Source organism: Falco peregrinus, chromosome 4, assembly GCF_023634155.1.
Source record: "Falco peregrinus isolate bFalPer1 chromosome 4, bFalPer1.pri, whole genome shotgun sequence".
In the NCBI taxonomy this organism is placed as follows: Eukaryota; Metazoa; Chordata; class Aves; order Falconiformes; family Falconidae; genus Falco; species Falco peregrinus.
The window spans coordinates 64,883,161-64,909,690 of record NC_073724.1 but is presented as its reverse complement, the minus strand read 5'-3'; the positions used below and the strand labels follow the sequence as shown (position 1 = coordinate 64,909,690).

Sequence of the window (26,530 nt, the reverse complement as noted above, 5' to 3'; positions counted from 1 at the left end):
CTTTTTTTTCCTCCTTTTTTTTCTTTTTGTAGCTCCTCATTCTTTTGTAAGTTGTGACCTAGGCTAAACCCAGCAGTTTTCTAAACAGTAAATGTGTAGGTAACTAGTTTGATTACAGTCTTACCAGTGACTTTTTAAAACAGATTTAAAGCACGATCATAGTTGGTTTCTTTATTGACTTTCTTAATATATATTCACCTCTCAGCTTCTGCATTAAGTTTATAAGCATTTGATGAAAAACTGTTCCTGCAGTGATACTCTTCCTGTGTTCACTTGCAGGCATCACAATGATTAACCACCAGAGTACGCTGTGAAGTGAGAGTCTGAACACAGGATCCCCTTCCTGTGTCTGTGCAGGGGCAAGAGCTGCCTTCCTGACCCAGAATACTTCGTTCAGTCATGTGATACTTTCAGGAAGCAGTAACTTCACTGCTTTTGCAGGGTCAGCTGGTATTGCATGTTTTTTTTTTTTTCAAAGAATGAAATATTAGAAAGATACTGCATTGAACAAACTGTAAAAAATCATCATACACTTAAATGCCATCCTACCAGTCAGCAGTCAGAAACCTGGTGTCTTCCAGATTTCTCAGGCAGTATTACTTACACGTGTCCGTATCTCTTGTCATCCTCCCTCCATGGCATACTCTCATTTGTTCTCAGCTACTGTTTAGGACTCAGCACGTGGTTATAATAAAGACAAGCTTTTACTCCTCAGATCTAGTAAGATTGCTGTAGCCTCCCAAAAGCACACACTAGTATCTGGGAAGCAGTTGAAAATTACTATTCAGATTTGCATATCTGACAGTGGGTTTCATCAACCATTACAACAAAGGACAAGCAAGGTTTCCAGGCATTCAGGAGGTGTTCATGCCGCTGTTTGATGTGTAGCAAGCTTGCATCTGAAGGGAATATAGCAGGCAACAGTCCTTGAAAAGCCTTGACCAATTTGAAATGTCACTGTCGGTTGGCAAACCTGCTGCAGGTTCTTGAAGAATCATGGAATAGGTGAATATTTGCATGATGGCTTAATGCAGGAAAAACACCCCCCCCAAAATACAGATTCCATAAGTGCATTTGGGAAGTATTGTGCGTTCAGATATGCATCAGTTATGGTTTAAAAGACTCACAGATCTTGTCTATCAGCACTAAAAAAGGGTTCATGCATGCCATTATAGTAGCCTCCAGCAGCTAATTCTCTGTATGAAAGCAGTGTGTCTGCCTCATAGCAACTGGGTTTGGGAAGTTTGCAGATGATAGTGGGGAAAAAAGCTGTTACGCAGCGTGTTCTGTCTGCAGGTGTGGTGTAAGCTTAGTAGGGATCCTGACAAAAAATATCCTGAGCGAATCTGAGTTTCTGCAGCCACTGCTCATCAACTGGCATCAGCAATGAGATCCTCTCCCAAGTCAGGGCTTGAGTCTCGGGCCTGGAATAGCAGTCCAGGAGCTGAAGTTGTTCCCTTAAAACCCTTCTGAAACAGTTGCTTGGCTGCCTGTTTTGACAATGCTCATCTGCTAAGTGTCTTCACCTGTGAGTGGTGAACGGGCAGGGAACAGGGAATCAAATCAAAAACTCGTAGCTGTTGCTGCTACCACAACTTTCATATTCTTCTCATTAGTGTAGTGGTGGCTTCTGAAGCTGCAGCTCTCTCAGTGGTTGTGCCATAAACCTCCCCCTCTGTTTGTGACATGCGGACACATATATTCCTCCACTCATTCTGTACTCTGAAAGTGATACTGGCAGCCAGAAAACTAGTAGTTTGTGGAAGAGGAGGATGTGTGGGCTTTGTATTGAGTGCAGGGGTGGTATGTGGTGACTAGGAGGTGATTTTCCTATACATGTTGCATTTTAGGGTCAGCTTCACATTGCACAGTGGTGGCACAACAGTTAGGACACTTGCCTGTGAGATTATGAGGGCAGTTTTGGGGGGGAACTTCTCTATTGCACCAGGGGGAAGCAAAGATCTGTAGTGAAAGCTAGTTCTTTGCTCTTCATCATAGCATAGGCATGTTCTGCAGGTTATTACCAAATTGCTCTGTTCACTTAGATGGAAGCTCAGCATGTGTGTTGCAGTGCTAATGCCTGTTGTTTTTGAAAGAGTTGCCACTTAAGGAGTATTTTTGGGTTGCAAATTTATTCCAAGGTCTTTGAAGATACTACTTTGATGTATTTTAACTCTTCAGGGTCAAAATGAGAGTTTATCTTTTCATTCTACTTTTTTTTATGTGGTGCAGAGGCACTGGGTTTTTCTCTTCCTTGTGCACATTTGTGTTAGTGCTGCTTGTGGACACTGGTACCCCAGCAGGCTGGTAGTACGTGTTTCCATGCCTGTGGTTGGAAATCCGTTGGACTAGAATTTTGCTTTCTAAGTCTTACCTTTGCAGTCTAAGTGAGGAATTTGTCTTGGATGTCAGAATGCCAGATTGTGCAGAATCTGGGATTGTTGGTCATTTCTGGTCTTACTGGTTGAGACATTCCACAGCAGTGGGAGGGTTGCTCCTTCACTGGTGACCTCACGGCATTCCTTGATAAGGATCTATATGCTGTTAAGGGGTAAAGCAAACTACTAGATTGTACAGTGAGACACTTGGAAAAAACACTTCAGCAGATGTGTTATTTATGTGGAAGAGTTTATCTTTCTCAAGTTTACTGGACAAGAATGAATTTATTGACCATGATGACATTTAGAGAAGCTTGAGAGCAGAATTTTCCATTACTCATGTGATGTTCCCCGTGAGTGACTGTTGCATGAATGGGTTAGTTACTTCTTTGGTTTTTCACTTGATGATATGCTTAAAAATAAGTACTGTTCCTCTAACAAGGTTTAAGGTGTCTAAGCTGAAAGCCAAAAGAGACTCCTAATAAAAATGTGTGTTCACACTTCTGGAGAAAACAGATAAAGTTCTGTTGGTTATTCTGAATGCATTAAAATTAGGAATGAACTTGATAGGATAAAGTATTTCAAGTGTGTATTACCTGTAACGTAAAAATGATCTAATGATATAAAAATTACAGCAAGATCTAAATATAAATATTAAACCTGTACTGAAATATATAGTCATGGTGGGAAATCCAGTGATTTGCTTGTCACGTTTTTTTGTGGTAATGTGATCCTTCTGTGAAAAGCATTGTAGGACTTAGACAAATTTATTTAAACTCATGAGATAACTCAAGTAAGTGAATTTGATAGTAAAATAACAAGTTTTATCAAAATTTGGTTCAGAAATGTCTGCTGTTGTGACTACTACTGTTGTTCAGATTTAGGCTGCACTTTCAAATATCTTTTGTATCCTGGTTATAAAACCAACCTTTTCACATTAAGAAATGTTAAATTAACTAAGTTATCTAAGGGAGCATTGCCCGAGATTTTGAATGAACGTGTGTGTGCACAGTAACTTCTAGGCAGCTCCAGCTTCTTTTCCCCCCAGTGTTCTACAGTACTCTGATGGCTTCAAACTTTTTTGAAGCATCCAACTGAATCAGAGAAATGAATAATTTTAAAAATAGACATCTAAAGACTATAGACCTTATTTCTGGAGAGAAAAAAATCCGAAGAAAGATATTAAATTGAAAAGTGGATTGGTTTCTTGCATTAAAAAATAAAGACACCAGGCTTTTTGCCCTCCTGATGTCTCATGCAAAAAAAAAAAAATCTAATTATAAAAGCAGAGCCTATGGTTAGCAGAGTAACATCAACCTGTCTCAATGCAAGTCACTGCCTAATTTCTATAAAAGAACTCTTCAGGGCATTAATTGCTTAAATGGAGTAAGGAAACTGAGTCTGTAAATAATGAACTCAAGAGTTGTGGTTGCGGACTGAAATAAGATTTTTATGTACAAGTTTATGTTACGATACTCATAGGAAGAGATGTTTTCTTCAAATGGTGAACATCAGAAGACATCAGATTTCAAGGTGGTGTGAGCTGAGAACAGCTAACTATCTCAAAATTGTTCTCGATGTCATCAGTTAGTACTTGGATGAGTAAATACAAAAAACTATTTTTTGCTTTGGTGCTATCTTGCTTTTCTAGTAGTTCTCTCTTCTAGTGTGCAGCAGATGTTGGCAAAATCATTCATGGTAGTCAGTTTACCTGAATACGTACTAAATGTTTCCTGTATTACACTTCTTAAATGCAATTTTGTTCTTCCTATGCTCCTGCTGTTTACTTCCCATTAGTACTTTTAAAGTAGTCGTGTTGCTCCTTCTGTTATCTAAGCACAATGACAGCAGAGCTGCAAAAAAAGCAGTTGTCTGAAAATCAGTAGAATGTTTGGGAAGGAAGTAAATGTGATTCCGGTTGCATGTGTGAAAAGGAGAAAAGTAATAGAAAAAATATTTCAGACTTTCTGTATTGGCTTGAATTGTTGGGCAAGAATTTGTGTTTTGTTGCATCAACTACACCAACATCTTAGGGTGAATTGCTGGGTATATTCCTGCTGGATATTCCACTCTGCAGTTTGTAGTAAACGTGTATTGTAGACATCTCTGTTCTTTGCTTGCTTTCATCTGAATGTTCTTTCTGAAAGTCATACTAGTCAGGGAAAAGAAGTTCTGATTTCATAGATGTTCTGATAGTGTTATAGTCTTTGTTAATAATTGAATGGAAGGAAGAATGTGTAAATTAACTTAGATATGTTTCCTTGAATAGTGGATGCAGGTGTGGTGAGGAGAAAGTAAATTTACTCAGGTGGTTCATAGCTTTTAGAAAAAACCCTAATCTTAATCCCTAACACGAAGAAAATAAAGGTATTTGTTTTAACTCGATGTGCATGTATGTTTTGCTAGTGAAAAAGAGTGATCGCTTTGTTTCCTAAAATATGATTGAGCTTTAAGAGGGCTGCATGGGAGGGCATGACCTCTATAGGTGCAGAGAGCTTAGGTTTAATTATAGCCAAACCATTAATTTAATGAGAGAATGCTGAAAACAAAATGTCTGATTAATATTTAACTGTCATTAATATCTCTAGACTTCCTTTGGTTGGTGTGTTTTTCCTATCTGCTTGTAAGTTGTTGAGAACTTGGGAAGTTGTTGAGAGAAAAAGTCAAGGTGGTGCCACTGCTGTTATGTTTTCTGATCACCTGTTTAAATGTCACTTGTTAAGCATGAGAGACTTTTCTCTAAAATGGCTTTTTTGTTTGTTTGTTCTTTTGTCTTTAAGATAAAGCACCTTTGTCTAAGAGTCTGTTATTGGTCCCAAGTGCCATCTCAATTTTATTGACTCTGCTGTTCCAACATTATCAGAAGTTCTTTGCATATAACCTACAAGCTATAAAAGAGGATTTTCAGGTAAGAGTCAGTTCATTTTGTGTGGAAAGAGACTGCAAACTATTGTCTTCTATGCGATTTTTTTTCCATTTGTCCTGGTTTTTTCCCCTTTATTCATTGTTGTAGACCAGCTATTCCTTACCTTTCTTATGTCAGCTGAGTAGGCCATTTTCTGGAAGAAGTGAGAAAAAATGATGTGAAACGATCAACATACTTTTCACTTCTTCTTTTTTTTTTTTTTTTTTTTTTGCCTGGGAAGTGATCGGGTTTGTATCATTTTTCCTTCCAGCCACTGGCATTTGGAAGCTTGCTGTGAATGAAGTGTGATTTAACTTGTGTAATAGTAGAAGTATTTTGATATGAATGTCAGTGTCTTATTGCGCTTAGGTTTTAATGCTGAAGAAGGCTGCTGTAATCGGGTACTCTGATTATATCATTTATTTTAACAACAGAGGCCATAACTTTTACTCTGTAACTTCTGTTGTAGTCAGTTGTGGGAAACTAAACTTTGCCAGTAAAAGAGAACTGCAGCTTCTAATTTGAAGATACCAAGTGATGGGGGAGTTTGCTATGCTTCTCAGTAACCTGCTGAATTGGTTAATTATCTTACTAGACATTTCTTGCTCCTTCCCAGTTCAAACTGAGATACTGTATCTTTTAGGTATTGCATCTTGTAAGCTTTTGTTGTCAGCTTAATTAAGAATCCTCTAGTATCAGTTGTAGTTGTTGAAATAATGTACTTGGAAGTGATTAGGTAAGTTTTGTGGGAATTTGTTGGTGGGTTTTGGTGTGGGGGGAGGTTTTTTTTTTTCTTTTTCTTTTTTTTTTTTTTTAATGGCAAACTACTGCTCAACAGAGAAGGGTCAACACCCCTGCCTTTGTAATTATCTTACCCCACATTTTACAGGTACATGAAAAAGAAGTATGTGGTCCGTGTCTCTGAGGATGCCAACTGCAGCCTATAAACCTTAAAAGATTATTAGACCTAGCTAGTGGTACTCAGTGCTGTTCCACTGTCTGTGATCTTTCTTGTCAAGAACAAGAACTTTATTTTAGTATTGTAGATTACAACTCTGCAAGAGCACTGCTCGTATTTTCCAATGTCTTGCTAATGCAGTGCAGCAAAAATACATAAATTAATGTCTGCTTTTTAGAAGTGTTACAACCAGGGAGAGGAGAAAGTCTGAGAAACTATTCAAGTTTTAAGTGGAAATTTTGGGGGTTTGGGGTTTGTTTGCTTATTTGTTTTGCAGTTTTTATTTAAAAGAGCTCTTTCCTTTGTTTGATCTGCAGAAAAAGAGTAGTAGTTCAGTTTTATTCAAATAAACTGCCTTTACTGTGTCTTAAGCATAAATATTTGCAAGTATCTGTAGAAGCTATGATACTTTTATTGTGGTGCTTTGGGGAATTTCTGAGTTTGGATTTTTTCTTTCCTGAAATTGTTGTTTCATTTATTGTCATAGCCTTTGGACTAAGATAGATACTACATAACTGTATACCTCTGAGATCAGGGAGAACAGATCACTTAACTCCTGTCTGATGCTAATATTCAAATGAGGACACTTAAAAGAAAATTTGTTTAGAATAAATTCATCTGTGGGGATGAGTTTAATGGAATGGATTTTTTTTCAGGGGGTGAACAAACACGTTGAATATTAAAACTTGTTAAAGCTGGTAGAGAGCATAGGAAATAAAGCACTCAGTTGAAAAAGAGCAAATTTGATTTGAAAGGCAAAATATGTACTGTCCAAAACTAAAAGGTATTTGCTTCCCTAAAGGGGACCCTCAAGAGCAGTGAAGATGCTGCGCGTGAAATGAAGATCTTGATTACATTAGATTTATGTATTTTTTTTAAGCTGGTTAAAGTAAAGAGCATTTAGTCTTAGAAGCCTTCCACAGTCCATGCGAGGGCTGTTCAGTTAATGCCTATCATGAAATGTTCAGCTGCAAGGTCACAGCCCTGCCAGTTTGGCCCTCAGGAGGGCTGGTACGCACGCTGCTGGCTAGGTTTTAACATCGGGTGTGTTGACATGGGACAGCTAGAATGGTGAGGTCCCACTTTCTTCTTGTTCAGTCCTTTGGTATGCTGGGGAGGTTAGAGGCAGAAGCATCGGCTGAGGTCTAAAGACCTTGAGAAACGTAAGGCTTAGGCAGTATGTTGGCACTTGGACTTCCATGGAGGAGAGAATGCCTACCAGGGTCTGGTTTAGGAGAGGGAGCAGGGAGAGCCAAAGGTGAGCTGGAAACTAGCAAGGGAGATGAGAGGCAGCAAGGAAGGTTTCAATAAGTACATCTGCAGCAGAAGAAAGGCTTAAGGAGAGTGTGGGCCCAGTCTTCATTGTGGTGAGGATCCTCCTGGTGACAAGGAGTGTGCAAAAGGCTGAGGTATTCAGGCAGATATTTTTTATCAGTTTGTGCTAGTGTGTTTTGCCTTCAAGCCTCCAAGGTCCCTAAGCCTCCTAGCAGAGTCTGTGAGGGTGAAGCAGTATCCACCATAAAGAAAAAGAGACACGTAACCCAGCTGTACACACTTAAGTTAATGGAACTAGACAGGTTACCTCTGAGGGTGCCAAAGGAGCTGGAAATGTAATCATGAGACCTTTCTCTAGCATCTTTGAAAGGTGATGGCAATTGGTGGAAGTACACAATGGCTGGAGAAAGGCAAATGTCACACCCATCTTCAGGAAGGGCAGAAAGGAGGATCCAAGTAACGTCAGGCCACTCGGCCTTACTTTGGTCCCTAGGAAGGTCATGGAGCAAATCTTCTTAGAAGCCATTTCTTAACACATGGAGGACACAAAGGTGACTGGGAGCAGCCAACCAAAGTCAAGTGGACAGATCCTGTGGATTACAGTGGGTTGCATGGCTGGTGTCAGCCACAGGGTTTTGGGTGTTGTGGCCATGGGACCCTCTCTGAGGATTGAGGACTACTTGGGTGAGACGGGATCTACCTGACCAAGTGGCACAAAAGCATCTTTGCTAACAGACAGTTCAGCCTGGTGAGGAGAACTTCCAGACAGGAACAACATAAGAGGGAGATGACAACCCTCAGTCAAGTGGGGAGGCAATGGACTGGGTTAGTCCAGCAAAGTGTAGAGGGTGACATGAACAGAAGGGATCTTGTAATTAACAAGGTAGGACTGAAGAGGACCTACTTCAAGTGTATGCCCATAAATAAGGAAGTGCCTATGGGACAGCATTATGTGGAACGCTCCCATGTGTGTTATGGGAAATGAGCGTGACCGGGTGCCTCTCTGAAGTGTCCGTATGCTAATGCGTGCTACATAGGGAACAAATAAGAGGAATTAAAGGTCATATGCCATTACAGGGCTGTGATCTCATTGGGGTTATGGAGATGTGGTAGGTTAGCTCATGTGATAGGAGTGCTGCAACAGGGAGATACAAGCTCTTCAGGAAGGACAGGCAAGGAGGGAAGTTGCTCTTTATTTGAAAGAACTGCTCAGAGCTTTGTCCTGGGACTAGGGTGTTTATGGGTCAGAATTAGGGGGGAGACCAGCACAGCTAACTTTGGTTGTGGTGTTTGCTACAGGCTGCCTGATCACGAAGAAGTAGATGAGGCCTTCATCAAACACCTGAAAGAAGCCTTATGATTTCAGGCCCTGACCCTCATGGAGGGTTTTAACTGTTCTGATATGTGCTGGGAGGTCAGCACAGCAGGGCACAAGCAGCCCAGGAAGTTTCTGGAGTGCACTGATAGCAACTTCCTAACACAGATGATCAAGGAGCTGATGAGGGGAGATACTGTGTCTGGACCTCATACTTACAAACAAGGAAGAAGAACCGGTTGGGAATGTGAAGGTCTGGGTGAGCCTTGGTTGCAGTGATCATGAGATGGTGAAGTTCAGGGTCCTGAGAGGAGGGGACGAGGCAAATTGCAGGATTTCAACCCTGGACTTCAGGAGAGTGGACTTTGGTCTGTTCAGAGATCTGCTTGAAAGTCTCCTATGTGATACGCTTCCTGAAAAAAGAGTGTACCAGCAGATCTGGTTGGTTTTCAAGGATATCTCCTTCAGAGAGAGAGATATATGTCTTCAAGAATGGATCATGTGCAGGAAGTCAAGCAAAGGTGTCAGATCTGCATGGATGAATGAGGAGCTCCTGAATAAACTCAAAATGAAGCACAGAAGCAGTGAAAGCAGATAAGTGACCTGGGAGGAATATGGAGACACTGTCTGAGTGTGCAGGGATGGATTAGAAAAGCCAGTGCTCACCTGGAGTTGAATCTGACAAAAGACGTGAAGGGCAACAAGAAGGGCTTCTACAGGAATATCAGCAAAAGGAAGACTAAAGAAAATGTGGGCCTGCTACTGCATGGGAACGGGGACCTGGAGACAGAAGACATGGAAAAGGCCAAGGTATCCAGTGGTGGCATTGCCTCGGTTCTTGTAAGACTTGTTTTCAGCAGTCCCAGGCTGCTGAGATCAGGGCAAAAATCTGGAGCAATGAAGGCTTAAACTCAGTGAAAGGAACTCAGGTGGGGAACATGTGAACTCCCTGAATATACACAAGTCCATGGGACCTGATGGTGTACACCCACAAGTTTTGAAATAGTTGGCTCTTGTCATTGCGAGGCCACTCTGGATTATCTCTGAAAGGTCATTGTGATCAAGGAAGGTTCCTGATGACTGGGAAGAAAGCAGACATCATTCCTGTCTTCAGGAAAGGCAAGAAAGGAGATTGGAGAACTACAGGCTAGTCAGCATCATCGGATCTCTGGCTAGGTCATGAAACAAGTCCTCCCAGAAATCATTTTCAGACACACAAAGAACAATAGAGTGACTGGGGATAGCACAGATTTATGAAGTGGAAATCTTGACTAACCTGATAGCCTTCCATGATGAGGTAGAGGACTGTCTTGGTGGGTGAGGGGAGAGAAGTGGATGTTGTTTATTTTGACCTTAGTATAGCTTTTTACACTGTCTCCCATAACATCCTCAGACAAACTGATGAAGTACGGATGAAGTAAGTGGGTAGTGGACTGAAACCTGGCTGACCTGACAGGCTCACAGGGTTGTGATCAGTGGCACAAAGTCCAGCAGGAGGCCAGTCATTAGTGGTGTACAGCAGGGATGAATATGGCGGCTAATACTGTTTAGTGTCTTCGTTCATAACCTGGACAGCAGGACAGAGTGTGCTCTCAACAAGCCTGTGGATGATGTAAGATTTGGGTGAGTGGTTGATAAATGAATTAGTTCTGCTGCCATTCAGAGGGGAAAAATGGTCATGTACCTGTACAAGCTGGAGGCTGACCAGCTGGAAATCAGCTTTACAGAAAAGGCCCTGGGGGTCCTAGTGGAGACTTAAGTTGAACATGAGCCATCAATGCAGCATTGTGGCTAAACAGGTCAACAGCATCCTCGGCTGCATTTGGAAGAGCCTCACAAGGAGGCCTGGTGGGGCAGTCCTTCCTCTCTACTCAGCCTTGGTAAGACCACATCTGGAGTGCTGTCCCTTGTGCTGGGCTCCTGAGTACAAGATACATCTTGACATGCTGCAGAGAGTCCAGCAGAGGGCCACCAGTATGGTCAGGGGCTGGAACATTTGGCATACGAGGAGAGGCTGAGAGAGCTGGGTTTGTTTAGCCTGGAGAAGAGAAGGCATAGGGTCGACCTTACCAGGGTGTATAAATACCTGATGGGAGGGAACAAAGAAGAGGGAGACAGGCCCAGTGAAGAGACAAGAGGTAATGTGCTCAAACTGAAACACAAGAAATTCCATTTAAAGAAAAAGCTTTTTTACTGTTAAGACTGATGGACTAGAAAAACAGTTTCCCCAGAGAAGTTGCGTAGTCTCCATCCTTGGAGACAGTCAAAACCAGACTGACATGGTCAGTTAACATCCTGCTGTAGTTGATGTTGTTTTGAGTGTGGATGATCTCCAAGAGGTCCCTTCCTACCTCAGCCATTCAATGATTCTATGAAAACATGCCTGACCAGCTGATTGCTTTCTTCCATGAGGCAAGTGGTGCTGTGGACATGGGGGAGTCAGTGGATTTTACATGCCTTAACTTTATCAGTGCTTTTAACCCAGTCTCCCATTGTGTCCTTGAAGCCAGATTGGTGAGGTATGTACTGAATAACTGGACAAGAAGGGTGGAAAATTGGCTGGACTCTCAATGGAGTTATGGTCATTAGTGCAAAGTCCATTTGGCAGGTATTAATTAGGGGAGGACCCCTCAGAGATCAGTACTGGGACCAGTATTATTTAATGTCTTCATTAGCGACCTGGATGATAGGGTGGAGTGCACTTTAAACAAGTTTGTGGGTGATGCAAAATTGGTGGCAGTGGTCATATATGTTGGAAGGCAGGGCTGCTATTGAGAAAGACCTTGGCAAGCCCAAGAAATGGGCTGACAGGAACATGATGAATTGGCAAGTCCTGCTTCAGGGATGGAACAACCCCAGGCTGTTGCAGTGCAGGCTGGAGGGGGGAGAAGTGCTTGGGAAGTAGCTCTGCAGAGAAGGACCTGTTGATCTTGGTGGAAAACGAGTCAACAGTGTGCTCTTGCAGCCAAGAAGGCCAGCCATCTCCTGGACTGTATTAGTGAGAATCTGGCCAGTAGGTCAAGGCAAGTAACTCTGTTTGTCTAGTTGACACAGCACTCAAGATATGGTCTCACAAGTGCCCAGTTCTGGGATCCTCAGTACAAGAAAAATATGAACACACCGGAGCAGGTCCACCAAGTGTTGGAGCATGTGGCATACAAGGAAGGGCTGAGAGAACTAGGTCTTCCCAGCCTCAAGAGGAGAAGGCAAAGAGGAGACACCTTACTGCTGTCTACAGGTAGCTGATCAGAAGCTATAGAGAAGCTGGAGCCAGACTCTGCTTGGAGGTGCACTGAGGTAGTGCCAGAAGTAGTGGATGCAAGGTGGAATGTGGGAAATTCTGCCTAGATGTAAGGGTTTGATTTAGTTTTTAAAACCATGGGGGTAGCCAAACACTGACAGAGGTTGCACAGAAAGATTGTGGAACTTCCATCCTTGGAGGTGTTCAAGGCTCAACTTGACATGGCCCTGAGCAAGCTGATTTGATAAGACCTGCTTAGAGCAGTGCGCTGGACTAGCTGATATCTGGAGGTTGCTTCAAAAATACTTTTTTCCTGAATTCTGCATTTTACTAGGGTTGTGATTTCCATTTTTATTTGTAAATGTGAAACAGGGACATAAAAATGTATTTGACTTAATTTCCGTTGTGGATTTATTTTAACAGATAAACTGCTTCCTTGAAAACATTCTATTTTTAAACAGACTTCTTGAACTCTCCATAACATTTGGATCTTACTACTCTCTACAACTAACTGAAAGAAGATTGTAGGCAGGTGGGGGTGGGTCTCTTCTCCAAAGTAACAAGTGACAGGACAAGAAGAAATGGCCTCAAGTCGCACCAGGGGAGGTTTAGATTGGATATTAGGAAGAATTTCTTCACTGAAAGGGTGGTGAAGCATTGGAATAGGCTGCCCAGGGAGGTGGTGGAATCACCCATCCCTGGAAGTGTTTAAAAAACATGTAGATGTGGCACTTAGGGGCATGGTTTAGTGGTGGGCTTGGCAGTCCTGGGTTAACGGTTCTTGATGATCTCAGGGGTCTTTTCCAGCCTGAATGATTCTATGATTCTACTCTCTACATTTCTGACTTCAGTATTATATTCACTCTGAGCACAAATTCTGTGAAGGATTTCCTTGAAGGAAGAGAGTGTTAACATGATGATCTTTAACCTTTTAGATTTGGAGACTTGTATGTGGGAGAACAATATGTCTTGATTTGAAGGACACATTCTGCAGCTGTCTGCTCCTTTACAACTTTAGAATATTTGAAAGAAGATATGGCAGCAGAAAATTTTCAGTAAGTTCCAGTTACTTTTTTTTTTTAACAAAACCTGTTTTAGAGTCTTGTAGCCTTGGATTAATATTACAGTTTTGTTACTGACATTTTATATAGAAATACATATTAAAGGGGTTGAAAGAGAATTTGGTTTCCATAAATAAGAATTTATATTGACAATGTCTTGCAGTCAGTGGATTATTCTAATTAAAATTTGCAGCTGTATCAGTTGAAAGTTACCAGACCCATATAATCTAATTTTGGTAACACCTGTAACTCTTAATTCTTCAGTATCTAGACATGTACATCTGGAATTATGTTGTACTAAAGATTTTATTTGTCTTTATTGGACTAGTATAGTGGTTTCCTTGTTTTTACTTTTAATTAGAGATACATTAAAACCTTATTTTTAACTGTTGAATTTGAATTAATTAAGATTAAACTTTTTCTTTCCAGTCCTTTTTACTGGGTGCTTGGATGCTCTCAGCTTTGTTTGATCTTCTCCTTGTAGAAATTGCTCAGTATATATTTGGCATCACCATCAACAGCTTGCCTTCTGGTTTGTAAGTAGCTCCTAATGGATTGGTTATTTTAGATACAGTTTCAAGTGATTATTTGGTGCAGATTTTAGTTGGAAAAAAACTTTCTTCATGTATCTCTTCAATTTAAATTTAATCTTCTTTTGAACTACAGTGTAAAAGTTCTTGGCATAGCTATTATATTTTCAAATGTTCATTTCTTAGTTGTAATCTGTGGTTAGTTAATTTATAATTTATCTACATAATGATTACTTTCCATTATGTTAGTCCCATTTCCACTGTTGGCATGATTGAAACATGGCTTGAAGTGCGCAAATTATTACTGTGTCTGGTTTTGCTCAATTTGCTAAATCTGAAAACTGAAGTCAGATGGGTGCTGATTTCTTTCTTAACACAAAGGCAGCACAACTGTAATCCATATTTTTATGTTCACTGTTAAATGCATATGTAGTTACATGCATTTCATACTGGTATTTTGTATTTTTTGTGTTTCAGAATTTGAGGGCTAAAGCACACTATTCCATTTAGTGCTTACATCTGAAGTTCTTAAAGCTTTAAGGTTATTTAGTGGTTCAGTTTAGCTAATACAATAACCTGTATTTGAGTTTTCTGCACTTAATAAGAGATGTACATGATACAGTAGAACCATAGAGCCTTTATGGTTAAGCTTCTGACAGTTGAGAGCAGCCTCATACAGACTTGGGTTTCTATGTGTGGCACACTCTGAGGTAATAATAAAAGCTCTTAGAGTAAGATTTTTAATTGTAAACACCATAATAGGCTTTTTTTATTTCTGATTTTTTAGTGTGTCCCTTGAAAGTAGCTAAAGGCTGATGTAATAAGGAAGAAAAAGCATGTGTTTGGCATTTTAAAGATACAGTTTTGGAAGTGTGTGAGTATTCAAAAGGAGCTGAAAGCTTGAGTAGTACAGTGGTTACTCATGTTTGCTATCTGAAGTTTGTTGCTGGGACATAGGCTGCTAGTGTGTCTGGAAAAAGTATTTTCAGCTGTGTAAAAAGATACTTGGTGCAAGAGTAGGGTGTTATAAATGTGCACATCATACCCACAGGGAAATAATGCTTGACTGTTACACGTTTTGGTGGTGTTTTTGTCTATGAATGCAGAATGTGGTCAGTTACAAAGTAGTCTGCATCAAAGCAGTTTTTTAGTTGAATGAAATATATATGGTACTTACATACTCTTCCTCTTTAAGTCATGCTAACACTGATCTTGGGAGAATGAATCTAATTTTGGAAGTGTGGGATATACAGTACTTTCAGGAGCTTTTGGTTGTGCAAATATAAAAAAGTAATATATACATTCCATCATCATTTTTCAGTGTTGCCTACTTTATTATACTAATAGTCACTTTTTCATGTCTGACTATACACAATCTTTTGAGATGACAAAAAGGATTGGCAAATCTAACACTGATAGTAGGCTTTAGTTAATTTCAGATTTACAAAAGTTGTTGAGCAAATGTAAAGAGGTGCAATTATTCTGCTTCTCTCATATTTACAGTGCAACAAATGTATCTGTTATTTCTGGCTATAGAACATTATTCAGTGTAGTCTAAATGCTAGAATTTCAAAAAAGAATCACTTGTTTACATTATAAAAATCCCCTGACATTCTTTTCTCTTTTTATATCATTTCACTGTTCATGTTACTGAGTGATCTTACACTTGCAGTTCGAAAACTTTTCCTGCGCACACTTCGAAGGTAATTGCGATAAAGGATTACACTGATGACTCTTGCCTGAAATTGTTTAGAAACAATATAGTACAGTATAACATCCAAGCATGTACTGAGATTCATGAGAAAGGTGGTAAAGGCTGCCCAGGGATTGTAAGATGTATCTTCAACTTGCAACATCAGGAAGGTGAAGCAGATGTGGAAGGGTACAAAGCAGATGAGTACTTGAGCAATCAGAGTAACTATAATTCTTATGGATCTCTCCTTGGCCTTAGGCTTCAGTTTGGAAGTCTTGCCACGGATAAAATTGTAAATAATGACTAGGTAACACCCCATCATGATAAACAAAGGAATCAAAAAGAAAAAAATCAAGCGAGAAAAGTTCAATGTATTTACTTCCTTTAAATGGATGATATCAAGCATTTTCATGCAGGTGGTGAAATTTGAGGCTTTGTCTGGATCAGATTGTAAAAACAGCAATGGGGACGTTGTTGCAAGGGTCATTACCCAGATTCCAGTGCAAGCCAGCACAGCTTTTTTTGTATTTTTTAGTTCTTTGACATGTTTGGGCTGGACAATAGCCATAAATCTGTCTACACTTATAAAAGTGAGCAACCACAGAGCAATGGCTGGATAGAATATAGTGAAAGCACTGATAATCCGACAGAATGTATCTCCAAAAGGCCACGTTTCTTTTCCATGGTAGATTAACCGAAAAGGCAAGGAAAATATAAAAATTATGTCAAGTAATGCCACATTCATCATATATACAGTTATAGTTGTTCTCTTCTTGGTAGTGCAGCTGAAAACCCATAGTGCCGTGGCATTCACCAGCAATCCCACTGCGAACACAAAACTGTAGAAGACCAGCGATGCAATCCTGTATTCTTCAGGGTGGTGATTTCCAGGCATCATATTTTAATTTTGTTTAGGAATAGTTGTTGCACTCCATAAATAGCCTAAAACCAGACAAAATACAAAAATGTTATTCTCAGTCAAATAACAACTTTAAAAACAAGCAAGATTGTTGTAGGATGGTGTTTAGCGATGAGATTGTTGTTTAGCTGTGAAAATGTGCTAGCTTTGTTGCTTTTTCTGACTAACAATACATTATTGTGCTCTGAAGGAAATACATGTACTGTCAGACTTGTGAGAAATAGTATTTATAAGCTAGTTTTAATTAAATATTTTTAACTAAGAGATTTCTTTTATATTCTTTTTAATGTCTGACAATATTCACAATCTTTTGAGATGACAAAAGCATTGGAAAGTTTTTGGAAATACATTGGAAACACTAGGTTTTAGTTCACTTCAGATTTACAAAAGCTGTTGAGCAAACGTAAAGAGGTGCAAAGGAATCAAAAAGTCAAGATTGACCAGCTACTTTGAGTGTGCCTCAGTAGCTGATAATTAGATTGAAACAGCTATAATTGAGGTGAGAGCTATTTTCTAAAGAAAATGTTTCAAGTTGTCCCTGTTGAATAATTAATGACTGAAAGTAGTTACCCTAAGAACTAAGTGAGCATGGCATGTAGTGGTATTTGGATATGCAAAGTGGAGTGGACTTTGTGTTTCATCTGTGTCGGAGCTACTTAGCTCCCAAAAGAATAGATGCGTGCTGTTGCTCGTAAAAGACACTACAAAGCTATCTTAATAGCTCTATAACTTCTAATACAGTATTTAGTCCCAGGGCATCAGAACCAACTACCTGACATATGGATGAGATTAATTGATAGATTTCCTGTTTTAAGAAAGTAAAAAAGATGGGAAGCAGTGCAGTCTCCAACCAGGCCCTATGTGAACAGGTATGTTGGGGGGGGATAGTTGCTGGCTGGTAGCCAGCTGCTCCCAGAGCAAAGTGTGTTGCTTCGCTCAGCTTCTTGGTCATAGGAGTTTGACATCTGAAAAGTCATTATGCAGACTAAGGTGATGAGAGCTGAAAGAGATTATCACTTTGTTTACTCTGGAGCCATTTGAGGATGGCAGATCTTACCTGGTGTTGGCATGGGTGCTTTGGTTGACCTGCACACTCTCACTTTCCAGACTCTTCCTTTGGTCACAGTTTTGTGACTTTGCATGGGAAGGTTCCTCTTATTTGGCTTTTTACTCAGCCCTGTGGCCGCTTTGTGAAGAAGAGCAGGAGGAAAGAGTTAGTTGTTTGTTCTTCCCACTTGTGACAGACAGCCAAGTAGAAGTTTTACGGTATCAGTTAGGCACCAAAACTGTTCTTAAGAGCAGAAAAGTGCATAGTTCCTGCGTAGTTTATCTCCAGAAGTGGAGAATGCATTAAAGAAAGCTTATTATTGCTGCTTGTGTGGTTTATGATTTCACTATAATGTTACCAGGTACTTTTTTCAGTGGTATAGGAATACATAGGGGTTTGAACCAGTGGTTATTAATCTAGCATCCTGGTTTGAAATAGGCAAATATTAGCTTTTTGAGAAGAGTATCCGTGGTCTAACTAACTTAAGTGTGATTTATTAAATCTTTCTTCAGGTTAGTTTCTGCATTGAAATATGAAGTTTGGACTTCAATTTTCTTACAGTTCTCCAAGTTTACAGATTATTTTTTTTTTTTTAAAAAAAAACATACAGATATCTAGCCCTGACCTTTTGTCTCAAAGATATTTTTTTTCTAGCTGTACAAAATGAAAAGGTGTGTTTTCTGGTCTGAAGAGGTCATTAGAACCTGTAATAGATTCTGTGTTTTGTATGGGAAAAGCTGTATGTATAATACTGACAAAAAACAAGTTTGGAGGGCATCTGCATGAATACATCTACAATACCTCATTGCGTGAAGAACACTAAAAATAAAAAAAATCAAAGAGATAGCAGACCTTATGGAAAGATAGATGGCATGTGCTTGAAAGAAAATTTTTGTAGTGCGTGCACAGTTGAAATATTTGGCATACTGCCCCACTTCATTACTGTTGCATACAATTGTCCAAATATTGCTTAACACCCCGTCCCTGCACATTTTAACGGGTTTTTTTCTTCTGTTTTGTTCTGGTTTTATTTCTCTTGCTAGTGGTTGTGTATGACATAGTGCATGACTATCTATCTGAAGATCCTGACTGATTTAGCAGGTGAATTTAGTAGTAATGTATAGGAGAGTAGAATTCACTTCTCAAAGATTAATGTTAATAAACAGCCTGGGTTTTGGTTTTAGTTTTGCTCTTCTCTCCTTTGGACTTAAAGTGACTGTAATTGTTCCTGGGCAGGTCCTCCTTCCAAAATAACCAGCAGGCTGTTGTTGATGGGTAGAGAGGAAGCTGAATCAGGTGTGAGCTTCTATCAGGAAAACCTGTGTTTCCATCCTTGTTTGCTGGTTATCTCAAGTTTGTGCTGCTTTTGAGATATAGCAAATAATGGACCTACTGTAACAAATAGGGTTCTTATTTTGTTTAGTTGTTGAAGACACTGTTCCCAAACTTTGTGGGTTTAAATGCATGTCAGTGTTACAGTTCGGTATTTCTCCTAGAACTGATTTTTAAGAATCTAAAATTTAACAGTTATGTAGGTAAGAGATAATGAGATTTTTAGAAGGTGTGCAGTTACCTGTTTGCATTTATACACAAATGCAGATGTTCTCCTTTTTCATTTGTACTTGTCTGCATGGAGTTTAGGTTGATATCTCTCACATCAGCCCAAGTAGATCTTTGGGTGCTTCTGAGTGGATGGATTTGCCCTAGTTGCCATTTTTTGTAATGGGAACACTTGCTGCTATTGATTAAAGCACTTGCTGAAGAGCCCCTGGAGTCACTGGTTTCTGGAGTCTGTCTGTGTTAATACTGAATGATTACTCTGATGTTGGTCTGTATGTTTTATCAGTTGGTTATAATTTTTCAATGATAGCTGAGGTCCTGAATGTCTAATGTGAATTGTGAAGCCCATCTAGGTGCTGTGTACGAGAAGAAAGACTTTCAGAACAAAACTAGAATTAAATCTTTTCTTCCAGGTTCCTACTATGAGTTAAGCAACACTGAGTCCATTTAAAGGTGCATGTGTGTATGTCCCTTAGCAATCCCCCTTTTTTTTTTTCTTTGGCTGTCCCTTATGTTTGCTCATATTTCCCTGAGGAAAACATGGCTTTCAGTGAAGTACAGAGAGAGCAAGCAACACGATCTTCTGCTTTTAGTTTAATGAAAACAAATGCTTTTTTCCTTTAGTGGTAACACACCAGTGTTTTTAGTTATTGCATATTTTTAAATTTATTGTTAAAATCCTAAACAACAGTATTTATGGTACTATGGTACATTTTGCAAATGCAGTCATTTTGCTTTCAATGTTATTTATAGAATGCTACTGATACTTTGAAAGTGCATTGAAGAATTAAATCTTTTCACTAGTTCTAGAATTAATGCCTGTGTTCAGCTTCTGAAGAAAGAAGTCTATCTTAGCAACATGCATAAACATCCAAGTTACTTTGTGAGCGTAGCATAGTGGATTATTACTCACCTTTTGTGCACTACAGCGTTTCTTCAGAGATGCTCCTTTCATAGCCCCAAATCTGTAGAAGGTTTAGACTTCCTCTTCTCTGCTCAGCTTCACTTAGCTAAAATAGCTCCTCTTCAGACAGGAAGCAATGACGTAATCTAGCTGGTTCTGAGGTCTTTTATTGGTCATACTTAAAAGTTAATATTTCACTTATGTGTGGTGTCTGTGAAGTGATATTTCTAGTACCTTTCAACAGACAAGCGTTTGTGATGTTTCCAGTGTGGTCAAACTGGGCTTTGTACTATGTATCTTTTTAAAATACATTTTTAAATGTTTGTGGTATAGTGAAAGCGTATTTTTGGCTAATGTTTACATGCAATTGTATCTGTAAGCATAAACATCTTGATTGTGCAGAAGTTTCTAATAAGCATAATGTAAATGTATTTTCTGTAGAGCGTGTTGTGTTTTTTGTGGAAATCCCCATATTATTTATATTGCCTTGGATAGTAGTCAGTGTGAAAGTGACAGAAACTTGCTACATTTGAAATGAGAAGTTTGATTTGCTTGAGTACACGGCTTCGTTTATGCCTGTACCTGCCATATTTTACTAATGCAAGAAAAATGTTTCTAGATTTTATTTGCTGTCTGAAATAATAACACGACTATTTAAGAGCTTTGCAGAAAAGTGTTGTATAAAGAGAGGTTTTAGCTTTTGTTAAAATGGAGTAAAATTTCTCAACTGTGTTACTGCAACAGACATCTTTGGTGGGATGGGAGTACTCCCAAAGGCTAATGGGTAAAGAAAACTAACTTCCTACCCTTTCTCTTTTTCAACTCAAAATAAGATCTAACCTTTGAAAGAGCCATTCAGAGGAGGAGATCATTCCAAATTCTCTCTAGAGCACTCGCTAGTTCCAGGTCTCTGACCGGCAGTCTTTGCGACACTGAAGCACAATACAGTTTGGTACCTCCTGTGGCCTCCTTCCCCCCGACCCCCCCAAAATGAAGCAGAGACACGTGTGTTGAGGAAGGGAACGGTAATGTTTCAGTCTCCTCCTGGCATGCAGACAGGAATTTGCCAGGATGTGCACATGATGCCAGAAACAGCAAAGTCCTGCTGTTCAGATCTAGCCAGAGTCAGATTTGTTTTGGGGGGGACACAAACAGATTCCTTGCTGACTGTAAAAGTAATGTAGGCAGGTGATCCTCACTTTGTGCTAAAGATAACTTCAGTGAAAAATACCCTTTCTGCTGGAGTCATGTAATTTATCTCAGTTGAATGTGTTTATGGTACTGTGTAGGTATTTGCATAGGTCAGTGTGATGGGTGAAGTAATCATGGGGAGGGACCTGGGTATGGTTTTCAGTGCGTGGATTAATAATATATTTAAATATTTGGTCTTTCCTGTTTAAATGAACTAATAACAAACTTTGTGATCGTTCCAAAGACCTCTTAAATACAATGAGCTGGAAGTCCTACCCAGACCATCCTATAAAATTATAAATCTATTAAAAAGTCCGTAGTATTTTAGGATTATGGAGTATCTTAAAAGGACTAACCAGTGTTGAAAACTCTTCAGTGGCTTTATCATTAGCAAAATAACTCTGGAGCATGCTTCAGCAGGATGAGTCACTCATACTGTTTTCAAGTTTTAGTGAAAGCTCACTGAAATTCAGTGACTTTTTTTTTTTTTAAAAAATGGGTGGTTCCTGGAAGAGAATAACCAGGCTTTTGAACTTTGCTAGGCAAGAGTACTTTGTTTCGGTAAGAATAACGTACAGAAGTCCAGAGGTCCCTTCCAACCTCAACTGTGCGATGAGTGTACTGAACCAGCAAGCAGATAAACAGTGCCCCCCCTAGCTAAAGGGAGTGCTGGATTTGGGTGGACGGCAGGCAGATGTTGCAGCTGGGATCAGAAAAGCTGTATGCTGTAAACTGCGTCTTGGCTTGCTGTCTTCTTGGGGGAGGGTTGGAAGGGTGACGTTTTATAGCTGTGTCTCATTTTGTCTGATGAGGGTGGCTGACATCTTGACCCTGCAGAGGAGGTCATGTCTTGTGAGGGCAGCTGGAATCACTTAGCAGTTTACACAGATGGATTAACAGCAGCCCAGTTGAGTTTACTGGCAGGTTAGCCATCCAGCTGGTTTGCCGTAGTGTATACATGTCGGCCTGTTCTGCTTCTACTCAGGCTTTTCACAGTCTGCCTGGTATAGAAGAGGCAGCCAAACTGCTCTGCTGACAGGCTGGGAGGCCTTCCCCCTGAGCATGGAGGGGCAGCTCTCCCTGGCAGTGCTGTGCTGACAAGAGGTGTTTGTGCTACCAGCAAGTGCGTGTTCCTTCTCGTCTAGGTTCTCAGGCTGCAGCTGCAGAGTGATAAACATTTGGATATGAGCACCCAAGTGTGCTAATCGTGGTTTGCAAGAGGCAGTGGGCCAGTCTGCTGTGCCACAGTCCCCTGTTGCTTCAGTTTCTGTTGTAGGAAGCACCTGACTTCTTCTGTACTGTTTTATCAGCTAGAGATGAGTGTCTCGCATTGGTTTCCCTCAGATGGGTGAGTACTTCCAGCACTCCAGCTTTTACTGAAATAAATGCTCACTTCCCTCCAGGGTTATTTGGGGTTTTTTTGCTATTCTGAAGTATGTGGGGAGTAAAGAAGATAATTTTAGTTGTGTTATGTTGTGTTAAAGTTGTTTCTGAAAGGTTAAAAGCTAAGCCAATGCAATGGTGCTTCATGTTAGGATAAGGCAGAGCGCATGTGTGGTCTGTTACTGTGCCTTCACTAACTGTCAGTAAGCCTTACAAGAAATGAGCTTGATCACTTCCAACAGTGTGAAAGTGCAGCACTGAAGAGATTGTCTTCATGCTGTTGGTTTTGCAGGAGTGATGCACTGCTGGGTCTTTCTCTTTCAGTGTTTTAGTCATGGTAAAGAATAGTATGTTTTGCCCATCCACTTAGCATGTAACGTAAACTTTGTCCAGCTGATACAGAGAAGTTCTGCATGCAGAGGGGCTGAAGGGTCACCCTCCACTTCAGGTTGGTAAGGAGCAGGCTTGAGTTTGTGTTCTTCTCCTTCCAAACGTTCCATCTTTTGGACCTATCAAAAGGAAAGAACTGAGGCTTCTTGCACAGCCCAGTGCACCAGTGGTGCAGGAAGCAGCTCTCCCACGTGTCTGTTAGCTTACTGGCTTGCTGTTGTTCACATGCAGTTCTGGGTTATTGTTCTCAGCCTTGATGAAATTGTGTTTTGGTTTTTATTCCCATACTATGTTGTACCATAGTGAAAGTTTAAGAATAGACTACTGGTTCAAAGGTGTCATGGTACTGAACACATAAACTTACTGCAATTTTTTCCAGTTTTGCCATATGCATATTAGTCACAGGCTGCATCACGGTATAGCTGTCCCTCCTCTCCCACTCTTCAACCTGCAAGAGAGTGTAAATGCTGTGTGCTGCAGATCTGAAGGAATGGGAAACAGCAGCTTCGAAGGACTGCAGCCTGGTTAGCTGTATCTAACATGTCCTAATTGCTGTCACATTTTGCTTTCTCTTCTGTGTTTTGCTAGAATGTGGTATGGTTTGAGGAAGGAGTTACTGATTTTCTTAATTTTAAAAAGAGTCAGTAACGAAATTAACATTCCACATTTCTCCTGGTTTGTTTGGGTATTTTTTCCCCCTGCTCCTTCTCTCGTACAGCCAGGATACACACTCTGTGTCACGAAAAACCCTAAATATATGCAGTGCATCTGGCCTGCAGTTCCATCTGTTCAGCAGCGTCAGCCTTTGAAAGAAACAATACTTCAAAAATTAATTGAAATGGAAGTTGTATCTCTGAATGTCTGAGAGTGGGGCAGTGGACTAGAGACAGTGGTTTGTTACACAGCAAGCAGTTTCAGAATGTATTTAGTCCAAAATTCACTCATGGCAAATACCAACACAGCTCCGTGCTTGTTGGTGAACCCACATTGTGTGTGGCAGAGTTCTTCAAATGTTGTATTTGTGTTCTGGTTTCCACCTGTGTTCTGTTGTGTTGGGAAGCAGCTTTTTTTCCCAAAAGGTACAGATTCCTTATCACAAATATTTCATAGTTGTTTAAAATTGGCATGCATACTTAGCTGTTTGCATTTTTTTAAAATCTGTATGCATTGCCAGGAGCTATGCAATGAGTTAGTTGTTCCAGTTTGGAAGTGTCTAGGAGAGCTTTTTCAAATACTCTTTCCTTACCAAGTATATGTTATGTGATATTTTTGCTATTAAACTGCTCTTAAAAGTCTCGGGTGCGTAGGAGTACTGTTCTGAAACTTGATATGCCTCCCAGGGATAGAGTTAGTGTTTCAGGAGAAATGTCTTTACTGGGATCTGCTTATACTCAGATTCTTTTGATGAAGTCTAATGCAAAAGTAGGAGAAATCATTTTGACTCCTCCAGAGTTCACGGGCTTGGACAACCTCTGCTCAGTTACTAACCTGAGTATATTAACCAGAAATCAAATAATTTAAAATTGCTTTAGCATGCCAGTCAAGTGTTTAATCAAAAGTACCTGAAGTGAGAGTGAGCTGTGCAAGAATTTGAATTAGAATAAGCGCTGTCCTTTAAATTCAAGGGCACCTTGCTGTGTGTTGCATTCCTGTGTGTGAAGCCTAGCCCTGGTGGGTGCTTTGATGAAGTGACAGTCTTCTAATGTTCTCCCTGTGCCACCTGTCTCTGGCACAGATTAGCAAACACAATAATGTGTTGAGGTTATGAAGCTTGGTGTGCTGCAGTGGGGTTGAACCAACATGAACATGAGAGGGAGCATTCAAGATGGTAAAGGGGCTGCCATAATCTGGACTGGGACAGAGCAGCTCAGTTTCTGCCACACAGCAGGATCTCTGCAGGGCAGATGGCTGGTGTGTAGGCTCAGCACTGTCCTTGGATGGAAATGGAGAAGTTGAGTGTGAGTATGCTCAGTGTACCTGAATGCTGGGACAAGGCCAGCTGATGCTGTGAGCTGGCAAAGGATGACAGAAGAGCTGACTGCGAGCAGGTGATTTCAGAGAAGTCACTGTCTTTGCAGGTACAGAGCTGGGTCCTGTCAGAGGGCTATACTTTCTGAACAACTATTCAACTTCAAAAAATATACATATTACACACTCACATGCATTTTAAAGGGAAGGAGCTTAAAATGCTGAGCATTATCATGACAAGAAGCCTAGCAGAATAAGGCAGGGCACAGATTGAAGATCAGTAATTTAAGCAGCAGTCTTCCTCATGTAGACATCGTGTTGGTAAAGGTGGCTTTAAGGGATGATGGGACAGTGAAACTGAACTGGGACTTGTGTACCTTGTATTCTCTGCGACTTTCATCCTTTGCCTTCAAATTGTACTGCCTGTTAATGCATCTTTATTTTTGTCCTGGAACATCTGGGACATTGCTTTCATTTGCTTGTAACTGAGCTCTGCGCTGTGTGGTGATACGGGTCACCAAATTGATAGCACTTACCCAAACAGCAGAAATGAAAGGGAGTGCAAAGCTTGTTTGAACAAGGTACAGTACAGGAAGAGAGGTGATGGGATGTCGAACATCTCTGGTTTCCTTCTTCTTTCTAACTTGACAGCATATGGAGGTAACCATAAGAACTATACCAGCAGCTCACAGTGCTCATTACTGTCCAAATGATGTAGTTTATTTCCAGGATGACGGGACCTAAACTGTCACAGTTATTGGGCAAGTGCTTGGTATAGTATTGTTTATTAGTGATCCTGGATCTGGTATCTCTTTACTGCCAAACATTTCCTGGCCCAGTGCTTATACTGTCTGGTGCTAAGATCTCTGACATTTGAAAATGCGGCTTAGCCTCCAGTATGAAACAGTTTTGTGAAATTTGTTTTGACCACTGCTGTGGTGAAGGTTAATTACTGCATCAATGCTGCCATCTATGGATCTTCAGGTAGCATAGCAATGGATCTTTGGAACAGCAGAAAACGGCTGTAATGGGGTCATTGCTTTATACACCTGTACTACTCAGTTGTGCAGGAAAATTATTATGAAGAGTGAAAGCCACTTCGACTGCCTCATGGGAAAGACGTACTGCATGGTGTGGAAGCTTTGTTCCTGTAGTTGTAGGACTGCAAATTCTGTTGTTTCTTGAAGAGTTATGTTTCAGAAAGGTCTCCCCCTTGCATTTATTTACACAGTAAGATAACAAGTCTGAGAATGAGTTGTAATCAAGACTTCCTTACAGTGTATAGTCTGAATTTACCCTGAAAAAGTGAAGAATTAGAAGACACCTAGTGGGGAAGAAGAAGAATGACTGGAGGCAACATTTACCATTCTTCTGGCTTTATTATATAACACAAGGTTAAAACCTAAAATTAAAAATTAGCAACCCTGTGTTTTTAAAGCTACCCACCTCCCGATTTTGTTGTGTTATTTGTTTTATATGTCTTTATCTATATAAGACACAATAGAAACAACTTGCCACAGCACTTCATTTTTCTGAAGTTTGTGTTCTGAAAGTTTTATGATTAAATAAACAAAACATGAAAATAAACAATACCATGTTTCCTATGTGGGAATAGGGAGTCTTCTTTTTAGCTTAATAGTTGATCCTTGAAGCTTACTTTCAGTCTATGTGGGGATATTAACTCTTAAGAAAATTAGCTTTTCTTTCTGTCTTTACTGGCAGATTGTGGTTTTTTTCCCCCTCCTCTGTACCTCTTTCGGGAAGTAGGAACACCTTGTTTGTTCCTCATGTTCAACCGTAGTAAAGGAAGA

General features: G+C 40.2%; 2 protein-coding genes across 6 annotated transcripts in view; one reads left to right on the top strand and one right to left on the bottom strand.

The window, feature by feature from the left end:
* The window catches only part of UBAC2 (UBA domain containing 2), a 101,089-nt gene that overhangs the window by 6,033 nt on the left and 68,526 nt on the right, over positions 1-26,530 (top strand). For both annotated transcript variants that reach the window (XM_055801209.1, XM_055801208.1), the window contains exons 2-4: positions 5,159-5,286; positions 13,008-13,127; positions 13,563-13,669. In XM_055801209.1, the coding sequence (XP_055657184.1) occupies positions 5,159-5,286; positions 13,008-13,127; positions 13,563-13,669 (355 nt within the window). The remainder of the gene's footprint in view (positions 1-5,158; positions 5,287-13,007; positions 13,128-13,562; positions 13,670-26,530) is intronic.
* On the bottom strand, positions 14,974-19,918 carry GPR18 (G protein-coupled receptor 18). 4 transcript variants are annotated; one of them, XM_055801210.1, is made up of 4 exons: positions 19,797-19,859; positions 18,897-19,239; positions 17,333-17,461; positions 14,974-16,298 (listed from the first exon to the last, which is right to left on the bottom strand). In XM_055801210.1, exon 4 carries the CDS (start codon positions 16,252-16,254, stop codon positions 15,289-15,291), a length of 966 nt encoding a protein of 321 aa, XP_055657185.1. In that variant the 5' UTR covers positions 16,255-16,298; positions 17,333-17,461; positions 18,897-19,239; positions 19,797-19,859; the 3' UTR covers positions 14,974-15,288. The 4 variants fall into 4 exon arrangements, with proteins under 4 accessions (XP_055657185.1, XP_055657186.1, XP_013153789.1 ...); XM_055801211.1 differs by having other exon boundaries at positions 18,897-19,118; positions 19,797-19,842; XM_013298335.3 differs by lacking the exon at positions 18,897-19,239 and having other exon boundaries at positions 19,797-19,918.